Source organism: Bos javanicus, chromosome 8 (assembly GCF_032452875.1).
Source record: "Bos javanicus breed banteng chromosome 8, ARS-OSU_banteng_1.0, whole genome shotgun sequence".
Taxonomy (NCBI): domain Eukaryota; kingdom Metazoa; phylum Chordata; class Mammalia; order Artiodactyla; family Bovidae; genus Bos; species Bos javanicus.
In genome coordinates this window covers 100,912,715-100,930,453 of record NC_083875.1, presented here as the reverse complement: position 1 = coordinate 100,930,453, position 17,739 = coordinate 100,912,715, and the positions used below count along the sequence as shown (strand labels likewise).

Sequence of the window (17,739 nt, the reverse complement as noted above, 5' to 3'; positions counted from 1 at the left end):
CCAGATGTTCAAGCTGGTTTTAGAAAAGGCAGAGGAACCAGAGAATAAATTGCCAACATCTGCTGGATCATGGAAAAAGCAAAAGAGTTCCAGAAAAACATCTATTTCTGCTTTATTTACTATGCCAAAGCTTTTGACTATGTGGATCACAATAAACTGTGGAAAATTCTGAAAGAGATGGGAATACCAGACCACCTGACCTGCCTCTTGAGAAATCTGTATACAGATCAGGAAGCAACAGTTAGACCTGGACATGGAAAAACAGACTGGTTCCAAATAGGAAAAGGAGTACATCAAGGCTGTATATTGTCACCCTGCTTATTTAACTTATATGCAGTTAAATACATATAACTTAAATACACATAACTTATACACATCATGAGAAATGCTGGACCGGATGAAGCACAAGCTGGAATCAAGATTACTGGGAGAAATATCAATACCCTCAGATACACAGATGACACTACTCTTATGGCTGAAAGTGAAGAAGAACTAAAGAGCCTCTTGATGAAAGTGAAAAAGGAGAGTGAAAAAGTTGGCTTAAAGCTAAACATTCAGAAAACTAAGATCATGGCATCCGGTCCCATCACTTCATGGCAAATAGATGGGGAAACATGGAAACAGTGACAGACTTTATTTTTGGGGCTCCAAAATCACTGCAGATGGTGACTGCAGCCATGAAATTAAAAGATGCTTGCTCCTTGGAAGAAAAGTTATGAGCAACCTAGACAGGATATTAAAAAGCAGAGACATTACTTTGCCAACAAAGGTCTGTCTATTCAAAGCTATGGTTTTTCCAGTAGTCATGAATGGATGTGAGAGTTGGACTATAAACAAAGCTGAGCGCTGAAGAATGGATGCTTTTGACCTGAGTTGTTGGAGAAGACTCTTGAGAGTCCCTTGGACTGCAAGGAGATCCAACCAGTCCATGCTAAAGGAGATCAGTCATGGGTATTCATTGGAAGGTCTGATGTTGAAGCTGAAACTCCAATACTTTGGCCACCTGATGTGAAGAGCTGACTCATTTGAAAAGACCCTGATGCTAGGAAAGATTAAGGGCAGGAGGAGACGGGGATGACAGAGGATGAGATGGTTGTATGGCATCACCGACTCAGTGGACATGGGTTTGGATTAACTCCAGGAGTTGGTGTGGACAGGGAGGCCTGGCGTGCTGTGGTTCACGGAGTCACAAATAGTCAGGCACGACGAGTGACTGAACTGAACTAAGCTCTAACAGAGAAAAAAATGATAAACTTTTAATTCCATGAATTTATAAATATTGATGCAAGTAAATGTTAATAAATCAGATTTGGTAGTAAATCAAAAGACTGATATGACACCCAAAGAGAGTTTATTCCCAGAACATAACAATATTTCAACATTAGAAAATCAATTCTTACATTTCTACATAGTAACAGATTAAGGAAAAAGCCACAGTCATTTCAATAGACTGAAAATTCAACATTCCTTCCTGATTAATAAAATCTTTTACTATCTTAAAAGACAAATAGAAGTGTCCATTTTTAACATGATAAAAGTGGTTGAAACATGTATGACAAAATTTAATTCCTTAATATATACAATGTTTTTATAAAGTAGCAAGCAAGAAATCTACCCAATAGAAAAATAACAGTAGGAGGCAAATCACAGAGTAAATCAACTATCCTCCAAACACTGAAAAAATGTTCAATCTTATCTTATTTAAAGAAATGTAAGCATAAGCTACAAAAAAAAAAAAAAAAAAGAACACCTTCAATTATTATACTGGAAATTATTAAAATGCTCACGCTCAGTATTGTTGAAATTGAAAGAAAAAGACTCTTATCTAGCTGGAAGATTGTATACTGATAATTCAAGAAGGTAGTTGGTCAGTGTACTAAAAGCTTTGAAAGTATATCCTTTGATCTAGAAATTCTATTTGTAGGAGTTATATATAAAGAAATCACTTGAGCTGGATGCTCACAAAATTTAACTATAGGATTATAAAAATACTGTATTTTATAATGAAAAACAGAAACAAACCAAATGTCCAACCTTGGAATAATAGTTAAGTAAGTTGTAACTTCATATAACAGAATATTATTTCATCATCAGAAGTTACACATGAACATCATGTTACCTATGAATATTTGTTGATGTTGAAGATGTTTGATACACTCTGATAAAAACAAAGCTTTAACCAATAGAACAGACTGATCTTGTTTTCATTTAAAATGGTTATCTGTCTGTCTATATCTCTCTCGTCTACTCATCTACCTTCTTACCTACATGGAAAAGACTGGAACTATATTTATCATGAGTTAATGTTAGTTACTACTAGCGGTGTTTTTTCATTTTCTTTATTTGTATATTATTGATTTTTTTTCAAAAAAATAAACAAATATGCTTTTTCAATAATAAAGCAAATGCTATCTTAAAATAAAAGTTATATACATATTTTTCTGTTTTGTGCAAAGTATAACAAAGGTTTACTATTTATTAAATAAAATGACTTACAAATCAATCAGAAAATGAACTACGCCATAGAAAAATGACTTATAGATGATTCCCAAAATAAGAACTATAAAATGACCTAGATACAAGGAAAGTGCAATCTCATTAGTAATTTAAAAATAAAAATGAGATCATCTTTATTTATAATCAAGTAGACAAAAGCCTTCTAAAAAACAGAATTAATTCTCTGTGTATGACAGCATATGTTTAGGGCTATGACATCCCCTGTACAATGCAGAGATGGGAACAGTGTTTCTAGAGGATATGACAACACATAACAAAAGCCTTAATTTTGTGCATGCCATTTGGCTTGGATATTCTCTTTCTCAGAATTTCTATAAGGAAATAATTATGGCATGTCCAAATGAGGATGACCAATGCAGTATTGTTCGTAATAGTTGAAAATTGGAAAAAACTGAAATGTTTTCAGTTCAAAAACCCAAATGTTTTAAAAATAGGAAAATAGCTAAATTATGGTACATCCAAAGAAAGGAATATTATTCGGAAATTAAATTGTACTCTTAGAAATACACTGAATGACATAGAACAGGTTTATAATATCCTGCAGACTGGAAGGAGGGCCCCTTTCCTGCTCAATTGTGATACCAGCAAATGCATTCTTTTGGCACTATGCACAGTCCCTGGAACTCGTCACATTTAATATTCTGCCACTTAATATCACTTGTGGGTGCTTTACTGATGCCGGTCCTGTCCGTTGGTGACAACAGCCCTGTAAATGTCTCTCCTGATCTCTCTTTTTTTAAATTTATACACTGATTTTAAAATGGAAAAAGAAATCTGTATTTACAAAAGAAAACAACACTGGTAAATACTGGGCCCTTGTCCCTGAGATACAGAACCTTGGGACGAGCACCAAGGAAATAAGACAGTGATCTTGACATAGCGTAAAAATGCATTTAGAGCTCACGAAATATACACATTCCATCAGTTGGATTTTTTTTATAAAAGCAACAATGCTAAAATATACATTTTGTTATTCAGGGAAAAGAATGGGGTTGGAAATCGGTAGTAGAAGGGATATACTGTATGCTTTGAAACCAGATGCAAATTATAAATCACCTCCACAGAGCCATCGAGTTTCAGTTGTTTCCTCTGGAATCATTAGAAGCACTTTGGTATGGTGACTGAGAATTCAGCCTCTTGTCACAACCTAGGCTCTGCTGCTCTGTGTGCTTAGCCCAGTTACACAACCTCTCTGTGCCCGTGTCCTCACCTAAAAAAGGGCATAATGATGCTACAACATCACAGGGATGTTGTGTTTTAAGTTAATACATTTACTTTAATTGAAATAAATACATATATTTAGAGGCCTTAGAATATATGTGGTAAGTATTCAAGAAAAGCTAGCTGATAGTATTACTACAATTATTGTCATGAGGTTTCTAGTTGCTATTTTAGTTTTCAGTTTCTTTAAATATTTAATAAAATTGGATGGGTTCTATTATAGTTACTTGCTTGTCCACTTATTCATTCACTATATTTACTGATATATCTATGATTATTTTTGCTTTGAGATCTTGAACACTAGCACATAAAGGGCACACAGACAGAGAATCTGTGAGGCTGCAGAAGGCATGAGGAAGAGACAGCAAAGTAAGGGCAGTTACCCTGCAGTGGGGAGGGAAGCAAAGCAAGCTCCAAGTGGCAGACAACGGAACAAGCTGGTGGAAACCTGGCTCCGAAGGGCAACATGATCTCGGCTGCACCAGCCCCATGGCAGGTCCTCCAAGTAACTCTCACTACCCTGACTCTGCTTTCTTTTTGTTTTAAATTTATTTTCATTTATTTCATGTGGCTGTGCCATGTCTCAGCTGCAGCAAGTGGGACTTTTCGTTGTGGCATGTGGGCTCTAGTTTCCTGACCAAGGATGGATGGGGCCTCTGCACTGGGAGCTCAGAGTCTTAGCCACTGGACCATCAGGGAAGTCCCCCTGCTTTTCAATAGAGTAGCTTTTCTGATTGGCCTGACTTCATGGCTTTTCTTTTATAATAAAACTCTGTCAGCTGAGGAAAAAGATGTCTTTGAAGTTTTCAGAGCCTACATGACACACATGTGTCACGCCATGGATGTCTACAGGAAAGTTCCAGACTTGATGGTGGTCCACCTCAAGTTTTCTGCTTTGCTGGCCTCTTGGCCTTCTGTCTTAGACTTATATTGCAACCTCATTCTTCATCTAGCTCTTTGGATGACTGTCTCAAAGCACGATTTGAATCTAAGGCACCTCTCAAGGTCTCAGTCCTAACTCCTGGCTTCCTTATTTGTAAATCAGAATTGTGAGTCAGTTTGTATTGTCATAGCCCATGGAATCTTATCTGGACTGAAATGGGAGAAAGATGAGAGAAGAGATAGCAATAGAGTTTGAACAGTGGGTGGTCGCTTCGAAGGGGAGGTGGTGTGTGCAGGAGGGCTTTAGAAAGTAAAACTGATAGAGTTTTCATTGGTGAAAGAGAGGGAAAACTGTGTTCTTGTCTCAGTGGCCTGCAGTGACTATGAACAAGGCATTGCAGGTTTTCTAGCAAAGATGACAAAGTTGTTTGCAGGTGCAATTGGAGATATCAGGTAGAGCCCTCCAGAGGACAGCTGGAAAATCTACTTTCAAGAATTCAGACCATTTCTCCACTGTCCTTACTACCAATTAGGTTGAATGAAAGTAAACTGGCCACAGAGTAGACTGCTATTTTCTCTTTCCCATTTCTTTGCTTTTCAGGAGACTCTGTGTTCTATAATATCAGGAAGAAACTCATATCCATATTGGCCTCAGATAAAGATATATTTTCTGGACTCCACTGGGAAATCTTGTGCACCAAGAATCTGAGTTTCAGAGGGTTTTGTTTTGTCTTGCTTTTTTCTTTTTAAGAATCATAAGATGTAACAAGTGAACAGTCATGCAGAAAGTTGGTGAATAGCCCTATATTAATCCTGCTACCTATCAAATTGGTTTCTAGATGGGAAAAAAATGTCAGAATGAACAAAATCAGTTTGAAACAACTCAGTCACATGAGCATCTTGTGAATTCCCATGTTATAAACTGTGGAATAGTCTGTGGCAATAAAATTAATGAATGACAACTTTGAAATGGGTAATTTCAAAAGCAGGTACAGAAGAAAATAGTAATAGTAATATACTTTGCAAAAGGTATATATGTAACAGTCCATAATGTTACTTAGAAAGTTATTATTTCTGCCCAGGTGTTTGTTGTATAGGTGAAATAAAAGGAAAAAATAGCCAAAAAAGCAAAAAGGAACCAAGTCCTAAATAAAGAAAGATGAGACAAAGAAAAAGGTACCAATAAAATTTTCAAAAAGAAAAGGTAAATAGACACAAAGACATTTTCAGAAAAAAAACCGTAAGAATAAAGCAAGCAGATTAAATTCATGACATGTGTACACAAAGGAAAACTTCTAAAGAAACAAAGAAAAAGAGAACTAAAATTCACAATAAAAATATAATCTTGCTGATTATCACTTTATTCCTTGGAAACTCTCTATCAATAAAGTAAACCACAACTCTGTCGAATACAAACAAATATAAAAGTGTGCATTAAACTCAAGAAAGAAATTGAATAAAAAACCAACACCCATCTTTGAGTGAGGAGACAATGAATGGTTTTTCCTTCTTTGGAGTTTTCTATGCTTGAGCTAAATTTCTTACAGGAAAATACACTACTTTCCTAATGGACAGGAATGAACTCTATTAAAAATGAAGCTCTCAACCACAGTTCATATTAATTTTTAATACAGCAGAGCCTTATTCTGCTGCCAGCTAATTCAGGAACTGAACAGGATGGCATTCTTTCCGGTACAATATGTAATACAAACTTTCCCTGTGAGGAAGAGTAGTTACCTCCGGTTATTTGACACGTTTTCTCGCCTGCCTTTCCCTTCACCCAATTTCCACCCACTCCAGGAGTTCTGCCCAGTCTTTTTTTTTTTTCTGAGAAGCAAGCAGCATGGTACCCATGTCTGCTACTATTCTTTGCTATCTGGGTCTCCTGGGGGCTCGGGCGTTGCACTCCTCTGGCTCCCAGAGTCTGAGAAGATGCTGGCGATTTCTCTTCGCCCATCTTGGACCTCAGACACCCCCACTGCCCTCTGCCCGCTCACACATGCGTTCCAGGATCCGGTGGATGCTGCTGAAACTGGGTCTATCTGCAGGCACCTTGCTCCAACACAGACGCATGAGATTGTACAGTTCCAGGGGGCAGTTCTCGGGGCAGGAGAGGATGTTGCCATCCCGCACGTAGTAGATGACCTCCTCGTGGGCCATCCCGTAGTAGGGCTGCAGGCCGTAGGAGAAGATCTCCCAAAGGACCACCCCGTAGGCCCACACGTCAGACTCCGTGGTGTAGCGGTTGTAGAAGATGGACTCGGGGGGCATCCAGCGGATGGGGATGGCGTCGTTTTCATTGGCTTTGTAGTAGTCCGCCGAGTAGATGTTTCTAGAGAGGCCGAAGTCGGCGATTTTCACCACCATGTTCTCACCCACCAGGCAGTTCCTAGTGGCCAAATCGCGGTGGACGAACTTGCGCTCGGAGAGGTAGGCCATGCCCGCGGCCACCTGCCTGGCGATGCACAGCTGCTCCGCGCAGGAGAGGGGCGGGGGGCCGGGGCTGGAGGCCTGTGAGCCGGGGGGCAGGTCGCTGGGACTGAGGCCGCGTCCGGGGTGCGGGGCCATGCTGCGGAGGAACTCATTGAGGTCCCCGTAGGCCATGTATTCGAAGAGCAAGCACATGGGCTTCCCCACCGCACACACTCCTGCAACCAAAATAGGCCCCTTGTTAGAGGTTGCGTTTCTAAAGTACACATTGGAAAACATTGTCCAAAAGCAAATGACCAGATCAGAAGAAGTGGGGCCTTGGTTTTCTATTGACTGCATCATAGTTGAATCCTGACCCCCTTTCTTTGTGTAAACATCTACTTCTCTTTTAAGATTCAGTTGATTTATCCGTCCTCTGAGCGGGCCTCTGTTCCTGACCTTTCCTGGATCAGATTTTCCTTCCATTATTCTTTATCCTTAGTCCTGCGTCCTACCTACCAGCCTGTTATAATTATCCATTCAGCTGAGGTTTTTTCCCCCCAACATTTTATCCCTTTAAAAATAGAGATTATGTCTTAAGTCTTCTTTCAATTCCACACACCTACCACTTTTCTGGCGAGCAAGTACTCCATAAATATTAAGCAAATGAATTTATGAATAGATGTTTGCTTTGAGTATGTAATACAGTTGCTCTGTTTTTCTGCTTCCTTTCTGAAGAAGGATGATAAGGAAACTATTTTGTGAAATTTGAAAAATGGGAAAAAAACAGTCAAAGATCTTAGATGAAATATTCAGGTTACTGCAGTTAAACATTTAGGTAAATTTACAAACGTTTATTTTCCAGAAAGAAAAAAATGTTAATATAAATAGAACCTTAGATTTAGTACCAAAAAGTTCAGTTCAGTTCAGTTGCTCAGTTGTGTCCGACTCTTTGTGTACCATAAAGGCATTTGTTAATTCTAAAATCTTTCTGTATTTAAGAGGGAAACTGGACAACTTGAAATATTAGGTCAGATGGTCACAATTTCACACCAGCATACAAATAGATTATTAACTCCATTATTTTTTCAGGCAAAAGTTAGAAGTCTCTGTTCAAAAAGGAAAGGAAATGAAAATGCTGTTATCTTGGCTTGTTTCTTTTGGTATTAGCTTTTAATTCTAGGGACTTTAGCAATTGGTATATTTATATGAACTATATAAAATAAATGAACAATTAAAATATAAAATTGGTAAAAGACAGTTAATGAAGTGACAAAACATTTATCTGAGAAAATTTTTAAAACTCCAATTTTTTGAACTTAGGTGATTTAAGGAACTATTCCACTCCCTGGTACAGAAAATATTCTATGGGGAAGAACAGAGACATCTCTCTGATCAAGGAATGAAAGAAAAAACAGAAGTGAAGTTTAAAGGAGAAAAAGCCTGCAAGTCTCTCTTTTCTGATGCATACATTTCTCCACTTGTCCCTAAGAGTTTCATACCTAAGAGTTTCACAATATTAGGATTATCAAATTCTGCCATGAGGGCTGCCTCCCTCTGAAAGTCTGCTTGCATATCTGCTGAGGCTTCTTCTTTGAGCATCTTCACTGCCACCATTGTGAAAGGTTCATAGGGAAGTAAGCCTGGAGCCCTGAGAGATACATTTAATGAGCAAGAAATCAAAGATCAGAAGTATTACACATAGTCACATGATAACTACCCATGTTTGTCCACATCCCCCCACTCATGCAGGCTTTCCCAAAGCCACCGAACCAAAGAAAGATGGTCACACTTAAAACTTCTTGACTCCAATTAAAAATCACTAGTGTTATTTTCAAAACAGATTAAGGTTGAAGATGCGTTATTTATAAATAACAGGAAATCAGAAGTGCCTAGATGATCATTACCATTGTAATCCCTTTATCGCTGGCTAGAATCTAAATTCCTAGAAGGCAGGAACCATGACTTTTTCATCTTTATATTTACAGGCCTACAAGTGTGCCTTTCAGTTTTCTGCATTCATGCTAAGTAGCTTCAGTCGTGTCCAACTCTTTGTGACCCAGTGGACTGTAGCCCTTCAGGCTCCTCTGTCCATGGGGTTCTTAGGCAAGAATACTGGAGTGGGTTGCCATGCCCTCCTCCAGGGGATCTTCCTGACCCAAGGATTGAACCTGCGTCTCTTTCGTCTCCTGCACTGGCAGGCAGGCTCTTTATCACTACTGCCACCTGGGGAGCCCTTCATTTTTTTTTTTTTTTTGGTTCCCAATAAATATTTGTGTGAGATTTTCATTAATCATGTAACCTCCATACTAGGGCCACTGTATGTAGAGGTAATGTTGTGTCCTGCCCAAGAGCAACAGGCCAAAGTGACAGTCGGTGATTAAAACCAAGTCTACATTCTGTGGCCAAGCTATGTGTCTCTGGAGCTACGTGAAGAGAAGTTATTTTATTGCAGCTCATACAAAGACATTAATTGGGCTAGCATTGGCCCTAATACATACTCCTTTCTTGAGCACGTTATCTGCCATTTCTACATTATTTTTTTCCTTTTCTGTCTTGCCATTCTGTGAACATCTATTTAATATCTACACGTATCAGGCTCTGAGTTCTTAAACTGAAACATTAGTTCAGAGAAAATTTTAAGTGAAGACTATAGCAATTGAAAATGGAAGAGATTTTAGAAATAATACTAAAAGCAATGCAAGAAATTGATTTAAAATGTCTGACAAAATTCTCTTCTGAAAAATATTCAATTTTGCAAATTGCTTATCATGAGAACACTTTATAAAGATTGTCTCCATAAATACAGCCCTATTTTCCAGCAAAGAGGGAAAATTATCAAGACTCAAACTATAGTACCCAAAACAATAAGGTGAGTTATGTGAAGATTTAGCTAATTTGATAATAAATATTATACATAATTACACAGATATCAAGTTTACGGCCTGGTAGCTGTTCAGACACAAGGTGTTTTTGTGGGTAGATTTTTTTTGAAGTGGGCAACTTTACCTTGCTTGAAAGACCCTTCCAAATGCTCCCTCTCCAATATCTCTCACATATTCAATGTTATTCCTGGGATACTCCAGACTGAGCAACTTGGGATTCAAAAGGAGTGGCATCCTCTGGTACATGGGGTTGGGGTGAAGTCTGTCTAGCAAGAGCTCAGAAGGAAGAGTGGTGAGGGTTACTGCTGCCGATTCTCTGCAGGTAAGACAGGTAAGATCAATAATGAGCTGAGGGCCAGGTGAGAGCTTTGTACTCAGCTTCAACAGAGACATAGGAGTTTAGGAGGAAACAAAACAAATTATGCCAAGTTTATGAAAGATCCTTCTGTTTTAGAGCAACAAAGGATTTTAGATTGGAGTCTAAAGACACTTTTTTTCTTTTTCTTCAGGAATTTTGTCACCATCCAGTCTGGTAGTGGCAGTGGGGCTGAAGGAGCTAATGGGGAGCAGAAACAACCATATTCTTCCAAATTGTGGTTTTGATTCTATCTTCTGCAAGAAACTAACCTTAGGACAAGGGATCCTATGCAAAAAGTCATTGACATTTTTAAAGATCGTGATGGGGGTGCTTAACTTTAAAACAAGGCAATGGGTGTCATAAAGAGACTATATATATGCTTCCTCCCATCTCCAGTGAAATAAATAAAAATTTTAAAGTGTTAAGGGATGAACTTAAACTAGAATCTCACCTTTTCTTATTTTTCCATTGTTTTCGTCTTCGGCAGCAATAAAGAGTAGTTATGGTAAGAAGCACAAATACGGCAAAGCTGGACATGATGGAGATGATTACGGTCATAGAGTACGCAGGTGAGACAGAGAAGGAGGGCGAGGAGGAGGAAGGCGCATTTGGAATGTCCACACTTGGCTTTGAGGACGTCATTGGCGGGAATGCTGTAAGTCAACAACAGTGTTTTCATTCATCCTTAAATGTTTAAGAAGCAACTTTTGTATTTAAGCAATCAGTAAACTAAACTTAAGACCATTTGTTTATGTATCAGGTTCTCCCTGGGTTTATATCTATAAAGTGCAATTGTAAGAATCCAGTGAGGTCCAGTTGTAAGTAAATCCAGCTTATGTGTGTTAGCCACTCAGTCGTGGCCAACTCTTTGTGACCCTACAGACTGTAGCCCACCTGACTCCTCTGTCCTTGGGATTCTCCAGGCGAGAATACTGGAGTGGGTTGCCATTACCTTCTCCAAGGGATCTCCCCAGCCTAGGGATCGAACCCGGATCTCCTGCATTGCAGGCAGAGTTTTTACTGTCTGAGTTATCCAGCTTATAGACTCATAGAATTTTAAAGATAAGACACAGAGAAAGAACACGTTTTTTCCAAGACAAATGCAGATCCTGAGCTAGTGTTCTTTACAGGCATCATATTGTTTATGACCTGACAACAATCATGGAAATTGTTATTAAACAAAATATTTTTATGAAATTAAAGTCAGGATTGTCTGAAGCTGAGCTTTTATATATATGTATTATTGCTTTACAAAAACGAATGGAAGAATGTGGAAAATGGAAATAGTAGGACACAATGAGAAAGCTGATTCATCTAACAAACTCATTTCAAACTCCTTTTAAAAAGCTCAGTGCAATATACAAATAAGGTAAAATCTGCATTACTGCTGGAAACCAAAAATATGTGTGTTAGTCACTCAGTCGTGTCCAACTCTTTGCGACCCCATGGACTGTACCCCACACCCCCAGGCTCCTCTGTCCATGGAATTCTCCAGGCAAGAATACTGGAGTGGGTCGCCATTCCTCTTCTCCAGTGAATCTTCCCACCTAGGGATTGAACCTGGGTCTCCTCAGAATTGCATGCAAATTCTTTACCATCTGAGCCACTGGGAAAAGCCCTGATCTCATACTAAATCTCACTAAATCTCTTTTCCATCTGAGCCACCAGGGAAACCAAAAGATGTCATACTAAATCTCTCTGTTCATGGGGTTCAAAGTCCATTGTATATCTATTAAAATCACACTGTCAATTATATTTTAAATCCGTTTATTTGATTGAGTAAAGACAACACGGATAGAAAATATTTTAATAATCAACAAGAATGTCTTAATACTAAAGAATGAACTTTGTACCCTAAAAAGAGAGATAAACTTTATTTTTAAATATTTGTGGGATACCAATAGACATAATCTTTTTTGTCAGGTCATAATTACTAAGATTATGTATCCAAGTAAATTTCAAAAGAAGAAATTATGCAGATCTATTCTTTGATCAAAATGCAATTAATAGTAGATTAAATAAAATCCAATAGGACATTAAAAAAAAGAAAGAAATTGATAACCTTTCAATCAAAGAGTAGAAATTAGCCATAGTTACAGATTACAAAATAACTTCCTAACAGTGTTTATGAGATTTGGCCAGAGATGTGCTCAGTGATAAACTCATAGCATTATCTCCTTCCATTAAATTAAAAGAATGAAAGTGAATGAGCTGAACATCTAATTCAAGACATTGGAAAACAAACAAAATCGACAGAAAACAAAGAAAAACAGGTGATAAAGTAACAGCCGTGTACAAGCAGAAATTAATAAGTTAGAATACACATAACAGAAATGATAGACTTAAAAATAGGTCAATAGTCTTATAAATATTTATCAAGTAGTCTAATCAGTGGCATTTTAATTTTAAAAGAGAAAGGCACAAACATACAAAATTAGGAATGATAAAGTCATTTTAACAATAGATTCAAAGGTCAATAAATATGAAGTAATATATAACTGTGGAGTTACATTTTAAAAATCTTGAGGGAAATGATAGAAACATACTAATTACCAAATTGAAGAATTAAAAATCTGAAAATAGTCATAATCAGGAAATTTAAGTTATTATAGTATTATGATTACATTCTTTCAGTCTTAGAAGAGATACAGTTTATGTTCCAGTAAGAGAAAAATCTTTCAGGTTGTTTCAGGAAGTTGTAATACTAATATCACAACCTGACAATGTTAGCACAGAAGAAAAGTGCAGACATAGATTATAGAACATAGATTTAAAAGATCCTAAATGAAATATTAACAATTAACTGCAATATAGTAAAAACACACACACACATACAATGATTTCATAGAGGAGCTATATTAATATAACACATCACAAAGTCAAAGGAAAACTTTCATTGCTGTCAGTGCTTGAAGCCATTTGAAATAGGATACTTGTAAAAGCAGAGATTATAAGGGGTGCCCATGTATGACTTTTTAGTCTAGTTGTGGACACAGTGATTTTTCCCTGAGCACCAACAGCTAAGTAAGTGGGTTTTAAAGCTTATGGAGACGGAGTTTGGTCACCCCTGTGGCTCCAGCAGGTACCTGGAACTAGAAGAAACTCAGCACAGCAATAAATGCAATAAATAAAATATGTGTGCAGGACCAATGGCAGCATTTCTCATCAAGCGTCACAGCAGTGATGGGCATTACAGACTTGCCAGGTTCCTCTGTGATGGTTTGAAAGCTGCTCGGACTTTCTTTGGACTGAGACATTCAAAGATTTAAAAAATCAGTCCAAGATGAGTGGGAGTGAAGTGTGAGTGAAAGTCGCTCAGTCATGTCCGACTTTTTGCAACCCCATGGATTATACAGTCCATGGAATTCTCCAGGCCAAAATACTGGAGTGGGTAGCCTCCAGGGGATCTTCCCAACCCAGGGATCGAACCCAGGTCTCCCACATTGCAGGCAGATTCTTTACCAGCTGAGCCACCAGATGAGTGGGAAGGGGGATTTAAATCGGAGAGCTAACCTTCCTGCTAATAAAAAAGCAGGACCAATCATTAAAAGAGAGAGGGGACTATTATTGTATCTGCATTTCACCAGAGCCATTCATACCATATTTAACATGTGAAGGAATGTAATGAAATTTATGGAATTGGCAATGTAACCGTATTAGTATATATAAGGGTAATTTTTAATCGATACAATATCAATTATCTCTTTGGGTCCACGTTATCAATTTCAGTCTCCAGTTTCTTTCCTTTTAATCTTTTTCTTCTCTCATCAGTTTTATCTCTTTATCCGTTGCCTTTGAACATCAGAGGAGTCTTATTCACTCATTCGTCCACATATTAATGGACTTATTAAATGAATATTGATTATTAAGTGTCAAGAACACTGTGGTGGACATGACAACTCTCTATGTTAGAGTACTTAGCTGGGAAGCAATTAGAAAACAAATAATTACAATAAAATATAAAGAGTGTTACAAGAGTAGTGAGAACAAGGATGCTTGTGAGAATCCAGGGGTAGCCCGAGTCCAAGTTTCGGCATTCTGGCTAGGTTTTCTAGAGTAACTTTTAAGTTAAATATTAAGAGTGAGTAGGTGTAACTGGTCGAAGGTATATGTGTGGGTGTGGCCATGGGGAAGCGGGTAGGGGGAGTCAGGAGAGACAGTATTTCACAAAAAAGGAATAACGTGTGCCAGAGCCTGAATCAAGCAGTGCCCCTCCTTTTCTAAAAGGGTACCTACAAGCTTCATTGTTGAGTTGGGGAAGGTCTATAGATAAGACTGCGGAATTCTTTCCTAGAGATTTTGAGATGACCCCTTTAAAACTGTTTGATTTGACCCAGTAAACTATATACCGAAAACTAGCTGTTTTAAAAAAACACCTGTCTTCCAAAAGAAGGACCAGTTGTCACAAAGAAAGAGCATGAATTGGCTCAATGAAGAGAGACTGTACTTTAAGAGAAACTATACTTCTGTCCTAGACATCATGAAATATGGATGTAAATAGACGTGCACGAATCCAGTTACATACACATAAGGTTTCAAGGGCACAAAACACTTTTTTCCTCTATAAAGAATTAGGTGATATAAAAATCATGAATGTGAAATCAAAAGATGATAATTTGAATTGGCTTATTTTATGGCCATAGAAGGGACAATGCTGCTCAATAACTTTGGGATGGAAATAGGATTTATATCATTCACTAAATATCGTGCTCTCCATGGCCTAATTAGGAGCTGTAAACTGGGATCTCCAATGATCTGCCTTCATATTCTACCCTGGATGAGTATAGTGAAAAGCCTTTAAGAGAGAGAGACTGTACTTTGTCCTAGACATCATGAAATATGGGTGTAAATACGCATGCATGAATCCAGTTACATACACATAAGGTTCAAGGGCACAAACAAAAATACTTACTTGTTAGGTTTTCTTTTTTATAATCTGAAGGGGAAAGGATAAAAATTTGTTTTAGGAACATCCAGATAGCTCCTATGTTCTGTGAGAGAGTGCTAAGAAATACAAGTTCCCTTTCAGCTTTTTAATATACAACGGGAAAACATTTTTTGCATTCAAATGTGAAAGGATTGCGTCTTTGGAATGAATCCAGCTGTTAGGGCTAACCACATAGCTCCTTACAAATGAAGTTCATTAAAGCAACATGCAGCCATTCAGCTTTGTTTCGTGAGATCAGCATTTTCAAACATGTGGCTTATTTTTGCATGCTGAAAAATCTGCTTCCTTGGCCAAGAAAGAGGACTTTATTTCTTTATTCCACTTCTCTGACAAAATATGAGATGTTTCTTAGCCATTGCTCTGCATATTCCAAAAAATGTTATAAGCTGTCATCAGATCTGCTTATGAGGTAAGGTAAGATCTTCAACAGCTCTGAAAAGTACTCTTTAATTTCTTTTAGAACAAATGGAATAAATCCTTATGCTGCTAACTGGTGCAATTAGGATAGCAGTAGGATTCTATTATTAGGTATGGAAGGAAGGCAGAACTCAAAAAAAAATTAGAAATGATAGGAGATTTAAATTCACACCCCAGTTTCCTCAAAATAGTACATTTCTCTAAATCTCCAAGGTCTCAAGAGAACTCTATTACCTAAGTATGGCAGTCTGGTACAGGCCATGGGGTCCCAGTGCATGCTGGGGAGTTTGTTGCAGTCTGGCATGGAGAACAGAAGCATCCCGGATCTGTAGAGTTCCCTGTGGGTCTTTTCTTCCACCACCAGCCATTCTTTTGCACAGAAGAGCTCCTTTACTGCCAAGCAGTATTCTCTAAAGTGATTTAAGGAGAACAAAATTTAATGAATCATAGCACCCTGAAGCCAAATTGGAGCCTAAATCCTGTATTTTCAAAGCATCATTGTAGTATACTGTCTGTTCTTGCAAAAGTGTCCATGTATAGATCCTTTTGTAAATAACGTGAGACTTAATGAAATATATAGTATATTATCCTGTGAGATGAAATACTATCTTGTTTTTAAAACATCACTAATGCTACTGGAGGAAAGAACTTTGAGGTTCAAAAGGTAAAAAGATTAGAAATCCCCGGTATGTTTTCTCTCAACTTCATATTAAAATCACTACAAAGGTTCAGAAACAAGTTATACAGAACTTTAAAAGCACAGACACTAAAGTCAGGGATCACTGTCAAGCAGTCTCCAGCCTGAGAGGTTTTTCTATAATCTCAGGGCTGATGGGCAGGGCTTGAGGAACACAGTCAGTGTCTCTGTGTGCTTTGTTCTTTGAAACAGAGTAACATCACCTTCCTGGATGGTTATAGAAGAGCTTGGGGGTCCATACCCTGCCCTGCCCTTGGAGAAGCTGAGTCCTGTGCCATAGCTGTGTGTGCTTTGATCTGAGAGAGCTAGAGTAACGTCCATGTGAAAATGAAGCTATAACTGTCATCTCTGTGTTGTACTGTGAGTGGAGACTCTGCAGAAGGAAATGACTACCCATTCCAGTATTCTCGCCTGGAGAATTCCATGGACGGAGGAGCCTGGTGGGCTCCAGTCCATGGGATCTCAAAGAGTTAGACACGACTAAGAGACTAACACACACACACGAGTGAAGAGGCTGAAGAAAGACGAGGTAGACTAGTTGGATTCTATAGAATTTTGTGGCTTAATATTTGTTCAAGTTTATCTTATAGAAAATAAGATAGACTACACAGGAGAAACCAGGTTAGTTCCAAATTAAGATATTTGGGATGCATAATAAGAGGATATTAAAGATGAATGAAATTAAGGATAATAGCAGTGTTATTCATTCAATATTTGAAGTGTAGAGTAGGAAAGTGTGTGTCCATACATGTGTATGTGTACCTACATATACATATGTGTTTTTTAACGCTCAGGCCTACACTCCCACTTTTCCAGGCAACCACTTGCCAATATGGACCAAATGAACATGTGTGAAATGACTGGGCTGTGCATACAGATGTGATGGGATACAATGAGGGTAATGAGTATAACAATGAGATGTAGATTCTTAATATGTCTGCAAGAGTAGGGGAAGCAATGGGGCTTTCAGCCTTCTGCGAAGCTGAAGAACTGTAGAAACCTTGCTTGGCCTGCTTCTAACTATGCTTGGTTCCATCCTTGAGTCGCATAAGCACATCTTTTTGTATTCAGATGTTACAATTAAACTGTGTAAAAGCAACATGGGACATATGAGAAAACTAGCCCCACATTATGTGGAGAAAGCAAATACCTGGGCAAGTTGTTTTTTATTATAAGTTAAAAAACACTAGAGAATTAAAAAATGGTTTTTTGTTTTCATTGACATGAAGCCTTTCACTGAAGCATGGCCTTTACAGAAGAGTTTTTCACAAGGGAAAAAATCAAAAGGAAAAGGAAAGTAGACTGAAAACTAGGTTAAGTTAAACATAACAGTGACTGAAGAAAATAAAGACTACAGAAAAGTGAAAACAACTTCGTTCCACTGAAACGTGAAATCTCCATTGAA

General features: G+C 38.0%; 1 protein-coding gene across 3 annotated transcripts in view; it reads right to left on the bottom strand.

Moving 5' to 3' along the window:
• Window positions 1–1,334: 1,334 nt before the first annotated feature.
• The window catches only part of MUSK (muscle associated receptor tyrosine kinase), a 99,222-nt gene continuing 82,817 nt past the window's right edge, over window positions 1,335–17,739 (bottom strand). For 2 of the 3 annotated variants that reach the window (XM_061426473.1, XM_061426471.1), the window contains 5 exons: window positions 15,872–16,047; window positions 10,724–10,925; window positions 10,039–10,230; window positions 8,532–8,680; window positions 1,335–7,268 (listed from right to left, as the gene is read on the bottom strand). In XM_061426473.1, coding sequence (XP_061282457.1) covers window positions 6,586–7,268; window positions 8,532–8,680; window positions 10,039–10,230; window positions 10,724–10,925; window positions 15,872–16,047 — 1,402 coding nt within the window. In that variant the 3' untranslated portion in view covers window positions 1,335–6,585. Of the gene's footprint in view, window positions 7,269–8,531; window positions 8,681–10,038; window positions 10,231–10,723; window positions 10,926–15,184; window positions 15,209–15,871; window positions 16,048–17,739 lie in introns of all 3 variants that reach the window. The other variant, XM_061426472.1, reaches the window with a different exon arrangement.